The sequence below is a fragment of the Etheostoma cragini genome, chromosome 9 (genome assembly GCF_013103735.1).
Source record: "Etheostoma cragini isolate CJK2018 chromosome 9, CSU_Ecrag_1.0, whole genome shotgun sequence".
In the NCBI taxonomy this organism is placed as follows: Eukaryota; Metazoa; Chordata; class Actinopteri; order Perciformes; family Percidae; genus Etheostoma; species Etheostoma cragini.
This window is the reverse complement of record NC_048415.1, coordinates 16,322,423-16,340,613: the sequence shown is the minus strand read 5'-3', so window position 1 is coordinate 16,340,613 and position 18,191 is coordinate 16,322,423. Positions and strand designations below refer to the sequence as shown.

Genomic DNA, 18,191 nt, shown 5'->3' with positions numbered 1-18,191 from the left:
TATGAGTTAACCAGTCGTGGTCTGATGAGGGGTAGTTTGAAAAGAGATGTGACATACAGCTTTAAGTCAACTTTGAGGCAGCTTTAAGATGCACTTACAGTATTAACAAAAATGAGTGTGTGGGGACTGGCCTGGTTTCTAATATAGTAAACATTTATGAATAAGGTATTTCAATTCAATTTTAGTTATAGTATTAAATTGTATCAAGAGTTATCTCAAGACACTTTACAGATACTGTAGGTCTAGGCCACACTCAGGTCTCAACAATTCTAGTTATTCCCCCAAGAGCAAGCATAGTGCGATAGTGGCAAGGATAAACTCCCTTTTAGAAAGAAAACTCGGACAGACTCAGGCTCTAGGTTGGTAGTGTCTGACGGTGATGGTTGGGGATGTGATGAACAGTGGCAAGAACAGACACAACAAACATAATAGAACAGTAACTAAAAAATGGTAGTAGTTATAGTTTATGTCATAGCAGGGTGCTGCAGGGCCTTACAGTATGTAGCGTGGCACAGCAGGGCACCCCAGAACGTAGCAGGGTGTAGTGCAGCAGGACCACGGCAACAGCTACAATATATTTGGTGCCATCCTAATCTAAGAAGATATACTAGGCAAAAAAAAAACATATGGACTCGGGGAGTAATCTCCCCAGAGCTAGGTTAGTAACAGGCATTTCTGGAACGGGATGCAAACAAATAGAAAATTGGATGAAATCCAGGGAGCAGATGAAAGATGCATCAGGTTATTTTAAGGTAGAAGGGCCCGAGAATACAAGATACATCTCCATAGTCCAGCACAAACATGATTGACATAGTTGATTGCACAATTCTTTCCTTGATAAACATACTTATCTAAATATAGTGAACTGTGATCATTTGCATGCTGTTAAACATATTAGTTGCTAAACAATGAGTCAATTAATTAAGTCAATTTAGAGAAAATTAATTGACAACAATTGTTGCATTGAAAACAACACACGCATGTACGTAGGTAATCAAAAAGCAACAATGGTTACTAGTTGCTGGTACTAGTTGCTGGTTTTAGCCTCAAATGAAGCGTTTTGCTTCAGTAATCCTTTTTGGATATTATATGTTGAATGTGATTGTATCTTAGACAAATAAGAAGCAATTTAAAAAACAGCACCTTGGGCTGGAGGATTTTGAGATTGGCATCTTCCACTATTTCCTGATGTTTTAGAGGCCACAAATGAATCCATTAAATGAAAGAATTGACAATGAATATATGTTAGTTGCAGCCCTACAAGGCGCACATTAGGCTCAGGACTCCCATTTAGATGTCGATATTAGATGTCCAAAAAAGGATGTTGCTTCAGGTGATAGAAAATAGCTGTCAGACCAATATGTATTTTAACTCTGTATTCCTTCTGAAACCCAACTGTAGTCTACTCGATCTGTAATAGACATAAGAATGCAGGGCAGTGGTGTGTTTGAGGGGGATGCTGAGAGGAGTGTCCACCAATCCAAGTCTCAGCCAGCTTCTTTAGATATCCCCCCCTCTTCCCTGCCAGCGTTATCCCAGCTCCTCCCTGGATAAAGACCTCTGATCCCAGGGAGCTCATCACCAAGGTCTGCCTCGATCTTCACTCTCTTTGTTGCACAAGTAATTACACTGCGTTGGAGAGCTGTGAAGCTAGGAGAGGAGTATCATCACACACCACATGACTGTGTGTGTGTGTGTGTGTCTCCTCTGGTGAGAATGGTACATTTCAACTATAGAGGAGAGAATGGATTCAGCTGGTGGCTCCCTGCGTGAGCGGACGCCTCAAATGGGACCCCTCGCCGCTCTCCACCTGGCCTCACTCCACCTCCGAGCTGCTTCAAAAAGGGACTTGAAGAGTGTTACATACTGGCACATTCAGTGGCTCGGACCAGATGGAGCCTAAGATCTTTCTCTCAAAAACACACATGGATACGCACGTCTGTCTGTCTGTCTGTCTGTCTGTCTGTCACACACACACACATTTCCTCACCACAAAGCAGTTTAAAGCCAGGATCATGATGACAGGGGGTGGTGTGATTCTCTTGTCCTCTGTCGTGTTTGCATTAGTCATATGCAAATAGGCATTGTGCACAGAGAATGACACAAATCCACCATGTCTAAATCCTCAAAGAAGACTTGAAATGGCTATTTAGTTAACATGATTTATTAAGGTGTTTGACCCAGTTAGCACATGCAGGCATTAGATGGTGTTTGTTGTTAGGACAAAATGGAATCTGTCATAGCTGGAATTTGAGGACATGAAGAAAATTCAAAAGGAATGTATTACAGTTTTGGGAGGCAGACACCGTCACCACATTTAAGAATGAACTTAAAACTCTCCACTTTAAAAAAGCTTATAGTTAGGGAGTGAGGAGTCACAGCGTTCGCCTAGACGAGCGGGGGAGGGTGTATAGTCGCAGACACGGGATTGACCGTTCCCTGGGATATGTTTTTATGCTAATCGAATGTGAATCGCAAATCCCTAATTAACACGCGAAAGTAAAAAGAAATTTCTATACCACTAACTAGGCTTGCTTTGGTTTACATGTAGGGACCCTCATTATGCTACCATGGATGTGTGGTGCTATTTTGAGCCTTGTTAGTGGTATAGAAGTAGCAATTTCTTTTTACGACTAGCGTTATAAGCTAATTAGGGGTTTGCAATAAATCTGGTTAAATTTGATTAGCATGAAAACATATCCTAGAAAACGGTCGCCTCGGTACCCATGTGTTATTAACCCCTAGGTTCATTTTTTGCCATAATTGTCCTTTAATTTGAATATGTTTGAGGTATTTCTTTATTTATTTGTTATTATTTTATTTCAAATATTAAAGGAAACGATGATGAAACTGAGTATGAGGACAGTTAATTTTCTTACAACAATGACATTTGAATCCCACTAAATCTCTTGCAGATTTGAATCAGGATAGTGATGGTGATGAAATGGAAGAGGAAAACCTTTTGAGAAGTTGAGGCAAGAATAATGGAAAAAAGCATGAGAGAGGGATTACTGAGAAATGACGCAACAGCGCAACATTTTTCAATGTTCAAGAAGGCCACCACCGTCATCCGCGGCTAATTCAGGAACGAGATTCAAACATTTCTGACAGGAAGCCGTCAGTGACCTTTAAGCTGGGAATGCTTGGCTGGTACTGCTTCCTCGCTGTCTTTTTTCATCAGATCTGGAGGTGCGGAGCAGAAACACATTTTTAGCTCAGGTGAGTATGAAATGCCAGTCTGTCATCTCCTGTCTGGTCTTTGCGGTGCATTGTAGTATGAACAACACACTCTACTGCAATCCGCCCTTCTATCGGTTTAGGTTAAAGTCACCTTCACTGCTGCAGACACTGAATGTCAGCACCTAGAAAACAAACTTTAATTCCCTTCCTATTACAGTTTATAACATTGACAACTAAAGCCTTTTCACATTGCCATGTCACATACTCTTTTTCCTATAAATGTGTGTAATGTGAAAATCGTCATGTGCTGTTTAAATGAAAGATAAATTCAACAGACTGTCTCAACAAAACCTCAGCCAAACTGTCACTTAACATACTGTATTCCAGAGAATTCATACAATTAAGAGAGACTTTTTCACAAGAGGAAGCTATTCAAAGTGAGATTCATGTAGTATGCTATTCATGACTATATATACCTGACCTTATCAAGCTGGAAACCCCTAATTAAACTAAATATGAAGGGTTTCTTTGCATTATTTATTGATGACGGACCCAGGTCTGCGTATGAATGGGAATAGGAGTGCATTAATCAGCTTCCCATTTGGATATTAAAAGTGCAATTCTCCTCACCTGTCTGAATAGCAAATGATAAGCTGACAAATCACAGAAATTTTGCATTAATATATGTATGGCTTAAGTTTGCATGTGACTACAACAAGCAACCATCTACCATCCGTATGGTTCAGACAAAATCACTCTCTGGTTGTCCTGTATATGTACCTCGACAGTTTTTGCAGAGGACCAACACAGACACCGAGCATAGACAAGGGGAAGGGGGTTAAAAGCAGGGAAGTCGTTGATTAAATATCAAAAAATGACACAATTGAAAATCTCATTAAAGTGAATAGGATTTTATTTCATTTGCTATATAATGGTATCAGGCACTACACCATCCTAGACAGAAATATCATTAACATTCTACCGCCCTTAAATAATTCCCATCCAACACATATTCACTAGTGGTTAGTTGATGTGGGAGTTGTTTCTAGATGGGCTGATGAGAAGCAGAAATGAGTGTAGTTACCATCCATGCTAATTCAGCTGATACTGATGGAGAAGACCAATGAAAGGTGAGACAGTTCTGGTAATGTAGAGCTGGGCCAGAAATGTCCAAAAATGGCCACCTTACAGAAGTTGAACCCTACCAATTAGATTATACATGTTTACATTGCTTTTACTGTGAAACCACTGTCAGGACAATTTTGCCCCCTCTCTCACTTGCCCACTAGTGGCACAAATTTAATAATAGCAATTCTGTCCCTCCCTTTTTAAGGATTTTGGAATCATTAAAAATGGAGAAAACTTCTGTTTTCCTATGTGTATTGAGCATCACAGCCTCACGAGGCCGCTAGTCTGACAAATGTTCGGTCTCTCTCACAATGCATCTCAAATCATAACAAAATCAATAAGTAAGTCTTAGTACCATGATGGTTTTGTATGCACACAAACTATATCAAACAAGTATACCAATAGTATTAAGATGGCAAATGTTTTCACAGAAAATAAATAGTTTCCCAAGCAAAGTTGTGATGGAAATTGCAGGTGTATTAAGAGTACTTGCACATAGCGCATGCAATAAATGTGCCCTAATCTGATCTTTTCTGCTTCTATTGACACAGTAAAATAAACACCTTGACAGACACAAATCTAATAAAGTAAATTATACTCGATTTTTAAGCATTACCAAGTCTAGTTTCACCCACATGAATTAAGACAAGAGATTTAATGTGGGCCTTGGTTTAATTCATGTCCGTGAAACTGTCCTATTGCATGTGTATATTGTATAGTGCCCTGTTGTGCCATAAACTTCTACAATCTACTAATTTTAGTCACTTTTCCATTATCTTTTACTGTGACTATTATTACCACTCTTTATTCTCTTCACAAGAGCCTGGGTCTGTCCGAGGTTTCTTCTTAAAGGGAGTTTTTCCTAGCCAATGTTGGACTGTTGCTTGCTCTGGATGGAACTACTTGAACTGTTGGGTCCTTGTAAATTATAGATTGTGGTCTAGACCTACTCCATCTGTAAAGTGTCTCAATACTCTTGTTATGAATTGATACTTTAAATAAAATTGAATTAAATTGAAGTGTACATTATAGTTTTAAAATGTGAAACATTGAACATTAGTCACTGTAAGACAATCTGTAGGACAAACACAACCTCTCATTTACTCTGGTGTTGTAATAATATTGAGTTGTTGTAAATAGTGGCTTTAAATGACTCTGATTATACTTCAATCTGGATTAATGTTGTTTTAACATTATTTCACAGTGCATAAACAAAAAGTGGCTGATAGCGAGACTGTGTCAGTTCTACTTCTGTGTCACTGTAAGGCCTCTTTAAGGTGCTTCCATTCATAACTTGCCGAGGGGCGGCAGTGCCCCCGCCTTCACCAGCACAGCTGAGAGCAGGTCTGCAGGTCCAGAGGGATGGGGCACAGCAGTGGCTGAGGGATCTATATGCTTGTTGTCAGAGTTAATATGTGTGGGAACTTTGCCTCTGTTCAGTGTGGACTTGCCAGCCCCGCTACCTACTCCTCCACTGGTTTTGCTGTTCTCCGCTGTGGGGATGACTGTGCCCAGATGGGGGTTGCCCACCACAGGAGTCCCAGTGTTGTCGTTGCTGGTCTGACAGCAGCACAGCAGCCTAAAGAAAGCCGCCCTCATCTCCCTGCTGGATAGAGTGTATATCAGAGGGTTGAGGGCAGAATTAAGCACAGCCAGGGCTATAAACCAATCCACCTGGTAGAGGACTGGACACTTATCTGGGCTGCAACCAACATCCAGCAGCAGGAGGAGGAACAGGGGGGTCCAGCACACAACAAACACTCCAAGAACAATAACCACTGTCCGCAGCAGAGCCAGTGAGCGCTCTGAAGGCCGGCTGCCCACCCTGCGGCCGCTAGAGGTCACCAGGCGGTAGATCCTGATGTAGAGGATGATAATGGCCACCAACAGGGCGCTGAACACACTGATGCAGAAGGCCACATAACTCTTAGCGTACAGCGGCAGCACTGTGGAGCAGGAGGCCATATTGTCCAGGCAGTTCCAGCCCAGGCTGGGCAGGGCACTGAGCAGCACTGACACAAGCCAGCAGGCTGCCAGCAGTCCTAGAAGTCTCCCCCGACCTGCTGTCTCACATGGACGCAAACGCACCATAGTCATGTGCCTCTCAATCCCAATGGCCAGAAGGCTGAACGTGGATGCACTGAGGGCCACAAACATGCTCCCTTCTCTGGCCAGCCATTGGACTGGTGTCAGGAAGTAGGTATTGTCTCCTGAGGTAAAGATGTTGACCACGTAGGCCACACCAGCCAGCAGGTCTGACAGCGCCAGGTTTCCAATGAGGAAGTACATACGGCTGTGGAAGCGCTTGTTCCTCCAGAGAGCCAGCAGGACTGTAACGTTCTCCAGGACAATCAGCACGCAGATGAAGAGCAGCACGGCCATCTTACATGCCCCGTTGCTGCGAGGCCGATCCCACTTCCCTGAGTGGTTGTAGTGGTTGATGATGACAGGGTTCATCGCCTCATCCAGTGTGTTCCCCATACTTCCTGCCACTTCTGGCCTTCTTGGTCACACAGCAGAGGGCGCCACAGCACTGGACAGCAGAAGGTGGTGAGGCTGCTCACCCAGGCAGGGTCACAATTGGCATCTTAGAGCCGCCTGAAAGACCTGCCAATCAAACTTCAATCAAAACTTATTTTGTTTTGTTATAAAGTTATATTACATACTTCAAAGTGACAGAAGTTACATTCTAGAACGTTTTGGATAATTGATGTAAGAAAAAGGAGAAATGTGAAGCAGTTGAAAGCCAATTTGAGGCAATAGTCCCCAAAAAGTCCACAAAATTCAAGATATATACTTTTTTATCCGTACTTTATCATCATTCTTTTGATTTATTACAACTGTTAATGAGTAAAGAAACCAATGTATGTGCATTTTGGACTATGTCTTTTTTATGAAAATAATATTGGTACCGCCAAAATTGAATGAACAATGAAAAAATTGGTCACAAAAAACTGCAAATTGAAAACAAAATACCAAATGAAAAGATAGATTATGTCTCCTTACTTAATCTAACCAGCAAAGTGCATAACTGAGATTAAAAATCTTTTACAGCAGTGTCCTGGTGAAGATAGTAAATGACATATAGCCTAACACAATAACCTATATAACAAAGATTTATAAAGACATCGATCCGAAACGTGAAGAACCCAGAGATTAGGACATTAAAACGTCTTCATTGTCCCGTTAATACTGAACAGCTATGGCAGTTACTGCTGTTCATAAATCAGTTACCATAAATTGTATAATTAATAAACAAATTTCTCTTGAGATTACCGTGGAACGTAAATAAACGTCGATATAAAAAGGATCCACAAAAATCCTGAGGTTGGATGAGCAGGTTCATTTTCTAGTCAAACTCAATCCTGTGTATCCCAAATGAATAAATGTTGCAACAAATGTTTACCTAGACTTATAGGCTATTCTCATTTATCAAAATAAAATTGTTGGCGACGTTTAAACACTATTCTAGTTGAAACAAGATGCCTATACCCATGAAGATCTAAGTGGGAAAGTTTAGGGAAAGTTGCTAAAAGTTAAATGAAGTGATTATTTAAAAGCTAATATGCGGTATTAAATCACAGTGAATAATATATGTGCCACAACACATGTCAAACCTTCTTCACTGCAGTACAGTGACTGATCATACCTGTTGGAGTTTTTGGTCTCATCTACATCACTGGTGGGGCGAGATTTTCCGTTAGGCTACTTGAACGGTGTGTGTCTCTCCTGCGTAACGATGCGCTCCTGCAAAATATGTGATTGCCAAAAAATGGATGATCTTCGACATGAAGTCAAAGTCCATACTTTGTCCTCGCCCGTATACAAGTTTCCAATCGCGGAGGTTTTTGCAACAAAACATCCACTTAGTGTTGCGTCCTGAACTTCATCAGTGTGGCGTCCTCTCCACACTGGGACTCCCTCCAGCTGGGACCGAGCCACTCTCACCCCTCCCAGCTGGAGCTAACGGGGCGGGATCTTCCCTCAAATAAGTACTGTACCTCTCTTCTAGTTATTATTACCATTAATTATGACTCAGAGAGGTCAGAGCCACGCGTGTCATTGTGCCAGACGCTTTATTGTAACCCACAGATGTGTCACTTTGTGTGTTATAACGATGCTTTGCATTTTCTAACAAGCAGCAGTTTGATTGATATTTCTAAATGTTTGAGAGCAGTGACTGTTTCAGACAAGAGAACACCTATAATCTGTTTCAACGTGTCATAAAATTGGTGCACTTACATGTACCAACAGACAGTGTTTGGCCCCAAGGCTTCAATGAATTGGATTGAGTACAGAAAGCTACATCCAAAATGCTGTCATCTTTGTTATCTATAAAGGCGACCAAAGGGTTTTTTATAGCTCACAAACTGACGTGTTCACTTGCTTTACTTGGATTTCCCCCTTCCAATGTCAAGCCAAGAACTTGCAACACATTTATATCTTTGATTTAATAACTTGTTATTCAACCATTCCATTTTATGCTCTTTGATTGAATGACTTGTTATTCAACCTTTCCATTGTATTGCTCACATGAGGTACAATTTAAATGAAATGTAATCCCATTAGCTTCTTTAACTTGTGCATTCATGTTCAAATAAAACATGACTGTGTCCCTTTGCTCCTTTCGGGGTGTGAGATAGGTCAGACCTCTGCCATTGAAGCCAACTGAAAGGGATGGGAGGGGAAGAATCATACTTTCCTTTGATGCACTTTATTAGTGTTATTCTGAATAAACAGGCTATGTCACTGATAAGAAAAAGGGTCTGGGAGGCTGAATGCAGCTATGGGGTGGTGTATGGTTTCATCTGCAATCCATGGGGCTGCATGTCCGGATGGGTCGGGACATCAGGTCAGAAGCAGTCTGGGACATAACCCGTGTGATGAGCAGAGAGTTGGCACACCTTCACACCATATCCCTGTGGATACCAATCAAGCTTTTCCTGCTGCAACTTCCTGCTGTTGTGTGACTTGAGGAAAAAACTGACCACAATGATGAAATGCTAGCTGGATGTGGATGGTATGGGACATGCTGAGGACTGTGTCTGACCCGCTAACACCTCCTCTTCAACTCTGCTAATCCAACAGCCCCCCTGCCCCTCTCTGAGCTGGCTCTGCATTGTGTTTAAAAACAGAATGCACATTCCTATCAAGCCATTAGCCGTTATTCCAACCACTGGATGGTGCAATGGCTGGAAACTAAGGCTTATGGGGCTGTTTCTTCTTAGTGTTTATGCTATGGACTGCAGTTTTCCCACATGATTGCCACTGGCTTTGGGTATCACGATTTCACATCTCGGGAGTGAGACAGAGAGAGAAATATATGATGTGAGAGATGTCAAAAGACATCTGGCCAGGAGAGAAGCAAAAGCAGCTACAGAAAGTTTCAGAGAACAAGGAAAAGAGCAGGGGAGTATTGAGGCTTGAATTGAGAGGGGCAGTTGTTTGCTATCTGTATTTTTTGTATTCTACTCCACTTGATCTATTCAACAGCATATGTACTAGTTTGTTTTCAGATTTTACACAACTATAGATTTTACTTATAAAGCATATGATCAATTTCAAAATAATATAAAAGTTTGGATACTCTGGCAGTCTAAGGGTTCAAATGCTGAAAACTATAACTTAAAATAAATTACATACAAATTGACATACCCAGCCTCTTGTCTCCTTTTTTATTACCTGTGTTATTTCTTTTGTAAAGCATTTCAAACTGCCTTTTATGTTATGAAAGGTGCTATATAAATGAAGTATATTATAATATTAAAATTGTATGATAATATTAATGCAATTGTCAACATGGCTTAAAGGTGCAGTAGGTAAGCCTTATAAAACTAACTTTCTGTCATATTTGCTGAAACTGACCCTATGTTTGAATAGAACTACATGAATTAGGTATTTAGACCGCTTTGGGCTTCAGCGGAAAGGGGGGACTGAGAAGTTGTCGATGTTTACATTTTTAAAGTTCTTTATCTTTCAAATCCTACCTTCAGCACCTTTAATAAAGAACAAAGGAATATGAAGTTGTTCAATTTAATTTGTACAGAAACAGTATGTAATAAAAGGAAATCACTGTTTAAACTCATAGGGATTGAAAATAAATCCCTAAAAAGTAAAATGTTTTAAATCAGAAAGTAAAAGGGCTGTTCAGGAGCTTTTGGTTGAATCACATATTGTTCTTCAGCATATGGTGTGGCCCAGTTTTCATGTCAGTTACAGTGTCGTTAGATTGTTTGTGGAACTACTGTTTCCATGGTCAAAAATGAACTTTCAATCTTAAGTCAACATTATCAAGAAGACCTTGCCTTGACAAAATGGAAAATTAAACATTTACACTAATTTACTAACAACTGATCAATTAATTTGCTGAGAAAGATCATGTGATGATCATAATGTTCAGAGCAGCTGCTAATTGACCTTATGGTATGGTTGTTTGAGACTGTCCTTCCCCCAAAAAACCTGTGGGTTGTGTTAGAAGGTGGGGAACAAATTACCTCATCCCTGAGGACTACTTCCACAGTGGCTGCAGAAGAAGGTCTGGCTAGCACCGGAGCAATTGCTTACATGAAACATGTTTATATAGACTATTTGAGGACACAAAAGACAAAAATGCCCATGCATAAAGTCAGATTTTAGAGAACAGAGCCACATTTTTGTGTGCAGATATAGGATGTTTGCATTGATTCAGCCCAGTGGTGCTCAATAGAAAGGTGATGCCAAGGAAAATTGACCATCCAGCATGGATGGAAAGGGTCTCTAAAATGGCACAGAATCAACTCAGGCTACGACCAAGGCTAATGTGTTTTCTTTTCTTATTTTCTAGTGGCTGATGTCTGCTTTATTATCTTTAAACTGTCCATTTGTTCTGTTTTTTGTCATGAAATTCTTTGTTTTTGCTGGATCTTATGGGCTAAAATAGCATAAAACAGGCCAGAAATTGAGACTGTGATGGATGACGGTGCTAGCTAACAGAGACCGACAGCGTAACAAATGTTGATGAAAAGAAGACGAGATGGAGAAAGACAAGAAAGAGCGGAAGGTGCAGCAGAGCTGACACCCCCCCCCCCCCCCCCCCCCCCCCCCCCCCCCCCCCCCCCCCCTCTCTCTCTCTCTCTCTCGGTCCCACTGGTATCACTGATTGTGAGAGGTTGCAGGCAAAATGGCCCTCTTGCACATGTCAGCCCAGACACTGCAGATTAATGAATGGCCCCGAGAGCTGTTGACTTTACCTTGAGCAGCAAGAGATGTACAGACACCCTGACAAGCCATTTATAACCATATGAAAACACACCAAAGGCATTGGCTCTGTGTTGTTGCAAGCTGGATGCTGACTTCCTGGATGTTTGGTGGAAAAAGGAAATGTAGCTACAGGTCACCAGATTATAAAAAAAATTGCCTTGTTGCCAAGTCCTGTAAGAGTTGTTGTTTCTGGATCTTTGTGTGTGTGGCCACTGTATGTACTTGTGCAGCTGCATTGTGAGTCTGGGCATACTGACGTAGGCTCGGTGGTGAGTTAGATGTTCGGGAATGTAAAGTGTAGTGGGAACGAAGGAGAAGCTGCAGCGGTGGAAAAGAAAGGCCTCTCGGGCCGTCACCCCACTGCCCTCCACTCCTGCAGTTTACCCACACCCACTGACAAAAGTTTCTCTGGGAATTATGCAAGAATAAGCTCCATCAGCATTTCAACATGACACAGACATAGACATGCAGTATGTAGATGTTGTGGAGGTTTTACACCTCTTGGCAAGTTGTGAACCGCCAAACAGTTTTTGCACACAAATAATTCATAGTATACTGTAGCACTGTAACATTATTGGCAATGATGGCATTACAGAAACATTAGAAATGTTGTTTAGTACTACCAAACAAGTCTAGACTTATTTGTTTTGCTTTTTTTTCAGAAAGAGATGATATTCAAGTCCTGCAGAAACATGGCGTGTTTTCAGTCCTTCGCAGATGACATAAAACTTTTTATCTCTATGACTTGATGATCTGAGCCCTGTCTGCAATTTTTGCAGATTGCATTTTAGAAAGTATTAAAAGTGTTTGAATGGCTAAAAAACGCAATCAGTTGAATAAAAACCAAACACAGATTTAGGTTTTGGGTTACAGGCTAAAAGAAAAAATGTAATGTCATATTAATTTAATTATAGAGGCACACATTCTGAACATTTAAAGTGTCCCTTTACCACTTAAAGAACACTGTCACGGCATTTCCCTCACATAAAAACTGGGGAAAAATGAATTTAAGTTGCTTATCACTTCAGGGAATCACCCCTAACAACATCACTGAGTTTTTCACAGTTTGTGTTCCTAGCAGCTCATTTTGCTCTGCTGACGCTCTCACACTGATTGTTCCTTCTGGGACGGTGATGCTGCATTTAGTTCATGCAACAGTAGATTTGACAATGTGCACATGCTCACAACTTTGAAAATAAAACTCAAAACTCATCTTTTCAAACTTGTTTTACCTAGAAACATTCACTGAACTTTGATCTAATCGCAGTAATATTTATCATCTATTATCTGTTATCTGTTATTGTTAAGTACTTCTTTCATTTATCTTTACATATCTTTGCTATGTTTGGAATGTGCCCTCTCATTGTCTTTCATGTGTAATTTCCATCTTTTGTCAAGCAGATTTTCACTAGCATAGACCACGCCACAACCATGTTATAGTTATTGATTAAATGTACATTATGAATGTGCAGATGACCATTATGAATATGCAGATGAACATTATGAGTATACAGATAAATTATTGTGGATGTCGTCTGATGGCTGGTCTGGGGGGATGTATGATGACCGGGAGGAGGAGACGCAGAGCGGGGGTTCCGTCTCAGAAGCAGTTTTTGCCCGAGTAGTTTACAGACCCCCAGACGGTACCCAGATGAGACATGAGAGAGATATGCAACAGGAAGGGAAGAGGGGGCAGATAAATGGATGAAGGAGAAGGAAAGCAAGGGTGGGTCAAGCAATAAGAGACACAAGCCTGGCTGCGCAGCACGGTATATGTAGGACTGTCTGGTGATTGCAGGTGTGGTTTGGGCGTGGCCCTGCTCCCAAACCTAAGTTAACAAATTAACTTCATGTATTACATTTTCTATGAAATATGCTATATAAATATAATGCATTATTGTTAAATTATAATCTTGGCAGGACATTACAACAAAGAAACAACTAAACAAGCTGTATAATTTAAATAATCGCCACATTATCAGTATCTTGAGGAGCATCACATATGTTCCTGCATGGAGCTTAAAGTCGAGAGTAGAGCTCTGAGGGCTGATAATGTATCTGGAGCAATGCTGCTGCTGGTGAGTTATCAGTGGAGGTCTGAGGTCTTTAAGGGCACAAGGTGACTGGTTGTCTGAGAAACAGACTTGCTGGTTCTTTTAGATAACCTTTTTTTATCTGCGTCCAGCTCAAAATAGCAACATCAAAGGGTGCACAGCATAAACAGTTTGCACAATGAATTCTCAAGGTAAGTTGGTTATTTCAATTACTGTTTTGTGTAAACTATTTTTCTCTCATTGTCTCTCTTTTTTTCCTTTTTTTACAGATAGAAGGCAAAGAGATTTGATTTCATCCTGTTTTTTTAAGCAGTTGTCAGAGAGGCACAGAGCAAACTTATAAGCAAGGAAGGGGAAGAAGTTCATATCTTTATTCTGTATCTTCCAAGCGAGGTTTAGCATCCCTCTTAGCCCCAACACGCAATGGAAATGATTGGAAATCAAAGACAGGAGGGTTGGCTCAATCACGTTGCAGTATTTATGTTGAGAAACTGCATGGCTGGTGAATTATGAATACCACAATTTAGAACTTGCAGTAAAACAGAGTGAAAAGCTCTGGATCTCCAAATGACATAAAGTGCTTATAGCCATAGCGCCATATCTGAACTCTTCGTCATGGCTCCTTTATCTTTATAGTGTAAGACTGTCTGTTCTCACTGGAACTTCCGAAGTCAACATCTTTATGGCTTTATTTATTTTCCTTACAATAGGATGCCTTAAACACAAAATAGACTTCAAGCCTTTGCTTTGCCAAAATATGTTAAAAATAACTTTGACCTCAGTCATGTAAATAATCATGTTTGACTTTCTCAGAACTGCTTCTCTGATGTCTGGGAACGCTTGTGTAAGATTCCCCTGTGTGTGTGTGTGTGTGTATGTGTGTGTGTATGTGTGTGTGTGTGTGTGTGTGTGTGTGAGTGTGTGTGTGTGCGTGTGCGTGTACGTGTGCTTGTGCAAGACAAATTACTGTATGCAGAAACAAGATGCCCATGTGCATGATGCATGTCCATGCCCATTGTGTTTGTGTTATGGTCTCTCCTTCACACCAGATCCATGGCTTTACATTCACTAAACACAAACATGAAGGGGTTTGAAGCCCATACAGTGCATAAAACATGCATTCTTTACGTGCAAGAATAATGCATCATATTTCTTGAAGTGTGTGTCTCTTGGCTGGCTGTGGTTTGTCTGTCTGCTGTTTTGAAAGAAAGGGTCAAAGGGTCATTTCGCTAGAGATTAGGACTAATGGCCACGCTGTCCAGTGTGAGGTGTTCCACACATGTTCTACTGAACCTCGATCATACACCCTCTACCACCCCCAACACCTACCTCATCAGCAATCTCTCACAGCCCCAAGACCCCCTGCCCCACACCCTCCGCTCTCCAAAGTAATGCAGCCAAAGCCTGAGAAAGAAGTAACCCAGTGACAGAAACAGACCGGGCCGTCTCCAAATACCATCAGTACAGATTTAGAATCAAAAGACAAGCTCAAGTATTTTTTCTCCCTCAGCGTGTATGGTACTATAAGTCACAGAGTTTTACAGTAAATATTGGCACATGAAGCAAGGAAAACAGGAATACATAAATTAGACAAAGACATAAATACACTGTGTTTACGCAAATAAATATACTATACGGTCACTTAGACTAGAGACTCCCTTTAAGAGGAAACGTAATTGTTTTTTAAAAGAATAGTTTGACATTTTGGGAAATACACTTGCCTAGAGTTACAGTAGATGAGTTGACCAACAGCACTCTCTTGTCCACACGGTAAATATGGAGCTAGAGTTAGCCGTCTGGTAGCTTAAAGGGGTAGTTGGGATGCACCAAAGTCAACCATAACACAAACTAACTAATCAATTAAGGCAGTGGTAGACCAGCAACACCTGCATTCAGCAAGGTAAAATTACTGTTTTCGTCACAGGAGTCCAGAGGCTTTGAATGGAGGATAGATGGATATAACAGCTTCAGTTCCTTCATCAGAAAACAGGGGCGATTCTAGGATCAAACCTTTAGAGCTCTCAGCCCCTAAGGAGAATGTGACACGGCTACAGTGACTTGCAAAAGTGTTTACCTCCCCCCTGCTGAATCAGTTATTCCATTAGCCGATAATTTCTGAGCTATCTACTGAACATCCACGTCAGCAAAGTGTTTTTGATGCTATTAACACTATGAAGGAACTAAACCTGCCACTTTATAAGTCACTGTAATAACGACCAATTTGACACAATGTTTGCACACCATTCAGAACTTTAGTTACTTATGTTTCAATTTGGGTTCTAATCCGCACCAGGAAATTACCAACTTCTTCTCTAACAAATTAGATAGAGTGAGACTCAGCCCAAATCTGGCAAACCCACCTCCAATTGGCCAAAACTACATTTCTGTTAACCCTTTCCTTAACTGGGTTACAGGTGCATGGACTCGGCGACAGACATACAGAATATTAAACCTGTTTCAAGCCCTTTCAAACTGTAATTGTTTATCCTCTGTCACTAACAGACTAGTTTGCAAACTAGTATTATTACAATTTTGAGGGGGCTGGGATGAAATTTGGGGGGCTTGAGCCCTCCTAAAAAGGGTCTAAAAAAGGAAGAATCATCAGAAAGGGCTGTCTGCCAGCAAGCAAAATATTCTAAACACAGCGTATACTTAAACTGATTTAGATTTTTTTAGGTGGGCCTTGGCCACATTTGCTTCTTTATCGGTATTACTGCCTACTTCTCCAAACTAGGCGTGTGCCATGCTTCTTCTAATGAGGGTAATATACTGACTATGGATAGGTACAACACATAAGTACAACCCCACTCTAAAACTTATGTAACTATCCCTTGAAGTTACTGTACTGCACCCAGGCAGAACCACACCGTGACGTTTCTAAACTGTGGTTTTGTACGCATTAAACAAACAAGATATAATGATTCAGTGAGCAATTAGTTTTATTGAGTAATTATGAGCTTTAGAGGTGCTGCTAGGTACATTTGTTACCTTTGGACAGAGCTTGGCTTGCCAGTTCCGCCCCCTGGCCACAGTCTTAGTACAGAGCTAAGCTAACCGGCTGCTGGCTGGAGCTTCATGTTTAACGTACAAACATGGGATGGGTATTGTTCTTCTCATCTAACTCTCAGTAAACAAACATATTTCCTAAAATGTCAAACAATTTCTTCAGTATTATTTTAAGTGTTTTTACTCTCAGTATTCTTACGCAGTCAGTGATTCAACGTGATTAGGCCTAGATAGTCAGCTAAATAGATCCTTGGATTGTTTCCCTGATACATTTCTCCACATTGTCATCATGTCATAATGCTTTTTTGTTACATATGACTGTTTGAGATAAACACAGTGAAACCATTTAATACTTTGTGCTGCACTAAGAGTATGTGGGCATGAGCGTGTGTGTGTGCGCATTTGATGTTCAGAGGTATTTTCCAAGCATGTGACCCTGCCATAGTGGCTATGTGAAATGAATGGTGTGTGTTTGTGAATGAATTACTGTGTGAATGGCAATCAGTCACAGCTGGGCTAACAGCCTCTCACTGACAGTGGGCTCTGTGGCCTGTGTGACACGCTGATGCTCCACAAAAAGAAAGGCTTGATAGAGATCTGCAGAGGTAGTAAAGGGCACCACAGTTACCGCTGAACCAGCAACAACAATAAGACAGGCCGTCCATCGGACACTGCCATCCTAAAGCTCCCTGGCTCCAGAGACACGCTGGACAAAATAAAGGCTAAAAACACACACTTCACATCTCATTAGACTGTGACACTGTGACAGCTGACTGAGTGCCCGAACCAGTGCCACTTCATCAAATAAACCCAACAAAATGTATATAAACGTGCGGAAAAATGGTTGATGTGGTTCATTAGAGCATTCAAACGCATGACTTGTATTTGTAACAGAGCATTTTTTACATCATATATTATTTTAAGTACCACTCAAGGGAAGGATCTGAGACCTTCTTTAAACCCATTCAAATCAACTTTCTGCCACTAAAGGATGATCTTAGGACAAGAAATGGGCTTCGTATGGAATTATCATCTGTACAAGCACACACAGCAGTAATTAATCCTATTTTCAACCACTGTACAAAGTATTTTAGAGAGGTCCTGGGCGTCTGCGGGGCATATGTTGTTGCAGTTTATCTGTGTTGTCACACACACACACCTGCTCACACACATGCTCACACACTTGCACACACACACAGTCGTGTCTGGCTATCTTTGTGGGGACCAGTCATTGACATAATGCATTCCCTTACCCTTACCCTAACCATAACCTAACTCTAACCCTACTCCTAAAACCAAGTCTTATTCCTCAAAAAGCCCTTTAACGTTATGGGGACCCGCATTTTGTCCCCACAAAGCTGTCAGGTCCCCATAAGTATACTGTATTCACAGTTTTTGGTCCCCACAAATGTAGCAAAACCTGGCCCACACACACACGCACTCACACACACACACACACAAACACAAACACACACAGTAGTCCACCTGCAGACCACCTGTGATTATAAGTCTAACACATGACAGTACAGCACATTGCTGCAGTCTCCTCCATCTCCTACCAAGCCAAACCTAACCACATCTGTC

At 41.1% G+C, this 18,191-nt stretch overlaps 1 protein-coding gene across 2 annotated transcripts; it reads right to left on the bottom strand.

Moving 5' to 3' along the window:
- Positions 1-5,177: 5,177 nt before the first annotated feature.
- s1pr3a (sphingosine-1-phosphate receptor 3a) lies at positions 5,178-8,271 on the bottom strand. Of its 2 annotated transcripts, none has more exons than XM_034882319.1 (2): positions 7,958-8,271; positions 5,178-6,927 (listed from the first exon to the last, which is right to left on the bottom strand). In XM_034882319.1, the coding sequence occupies exon 2, from the start codon at positions 6,787-6,789 to the stop codon at positions 5,596-5,598; it is 1,194 nt and encodes a 397-aa protein (XP_034738210.1). In that variant the 5' UTR covers positions 6,790-6,927; positions 7,958-8,271; the 3' UTR covers positions 5,178-5,595. The 2 variants fall into 2 exon arrangements, with proteins under 2 accessions (XP_034738210.1, XP_034738208.1); XM_034882317.1 differs by having other exon boundaries at positions 5,178-6,915.
- Positions 8,272-18,191: the final 9,920 nt, after the last annotated feature.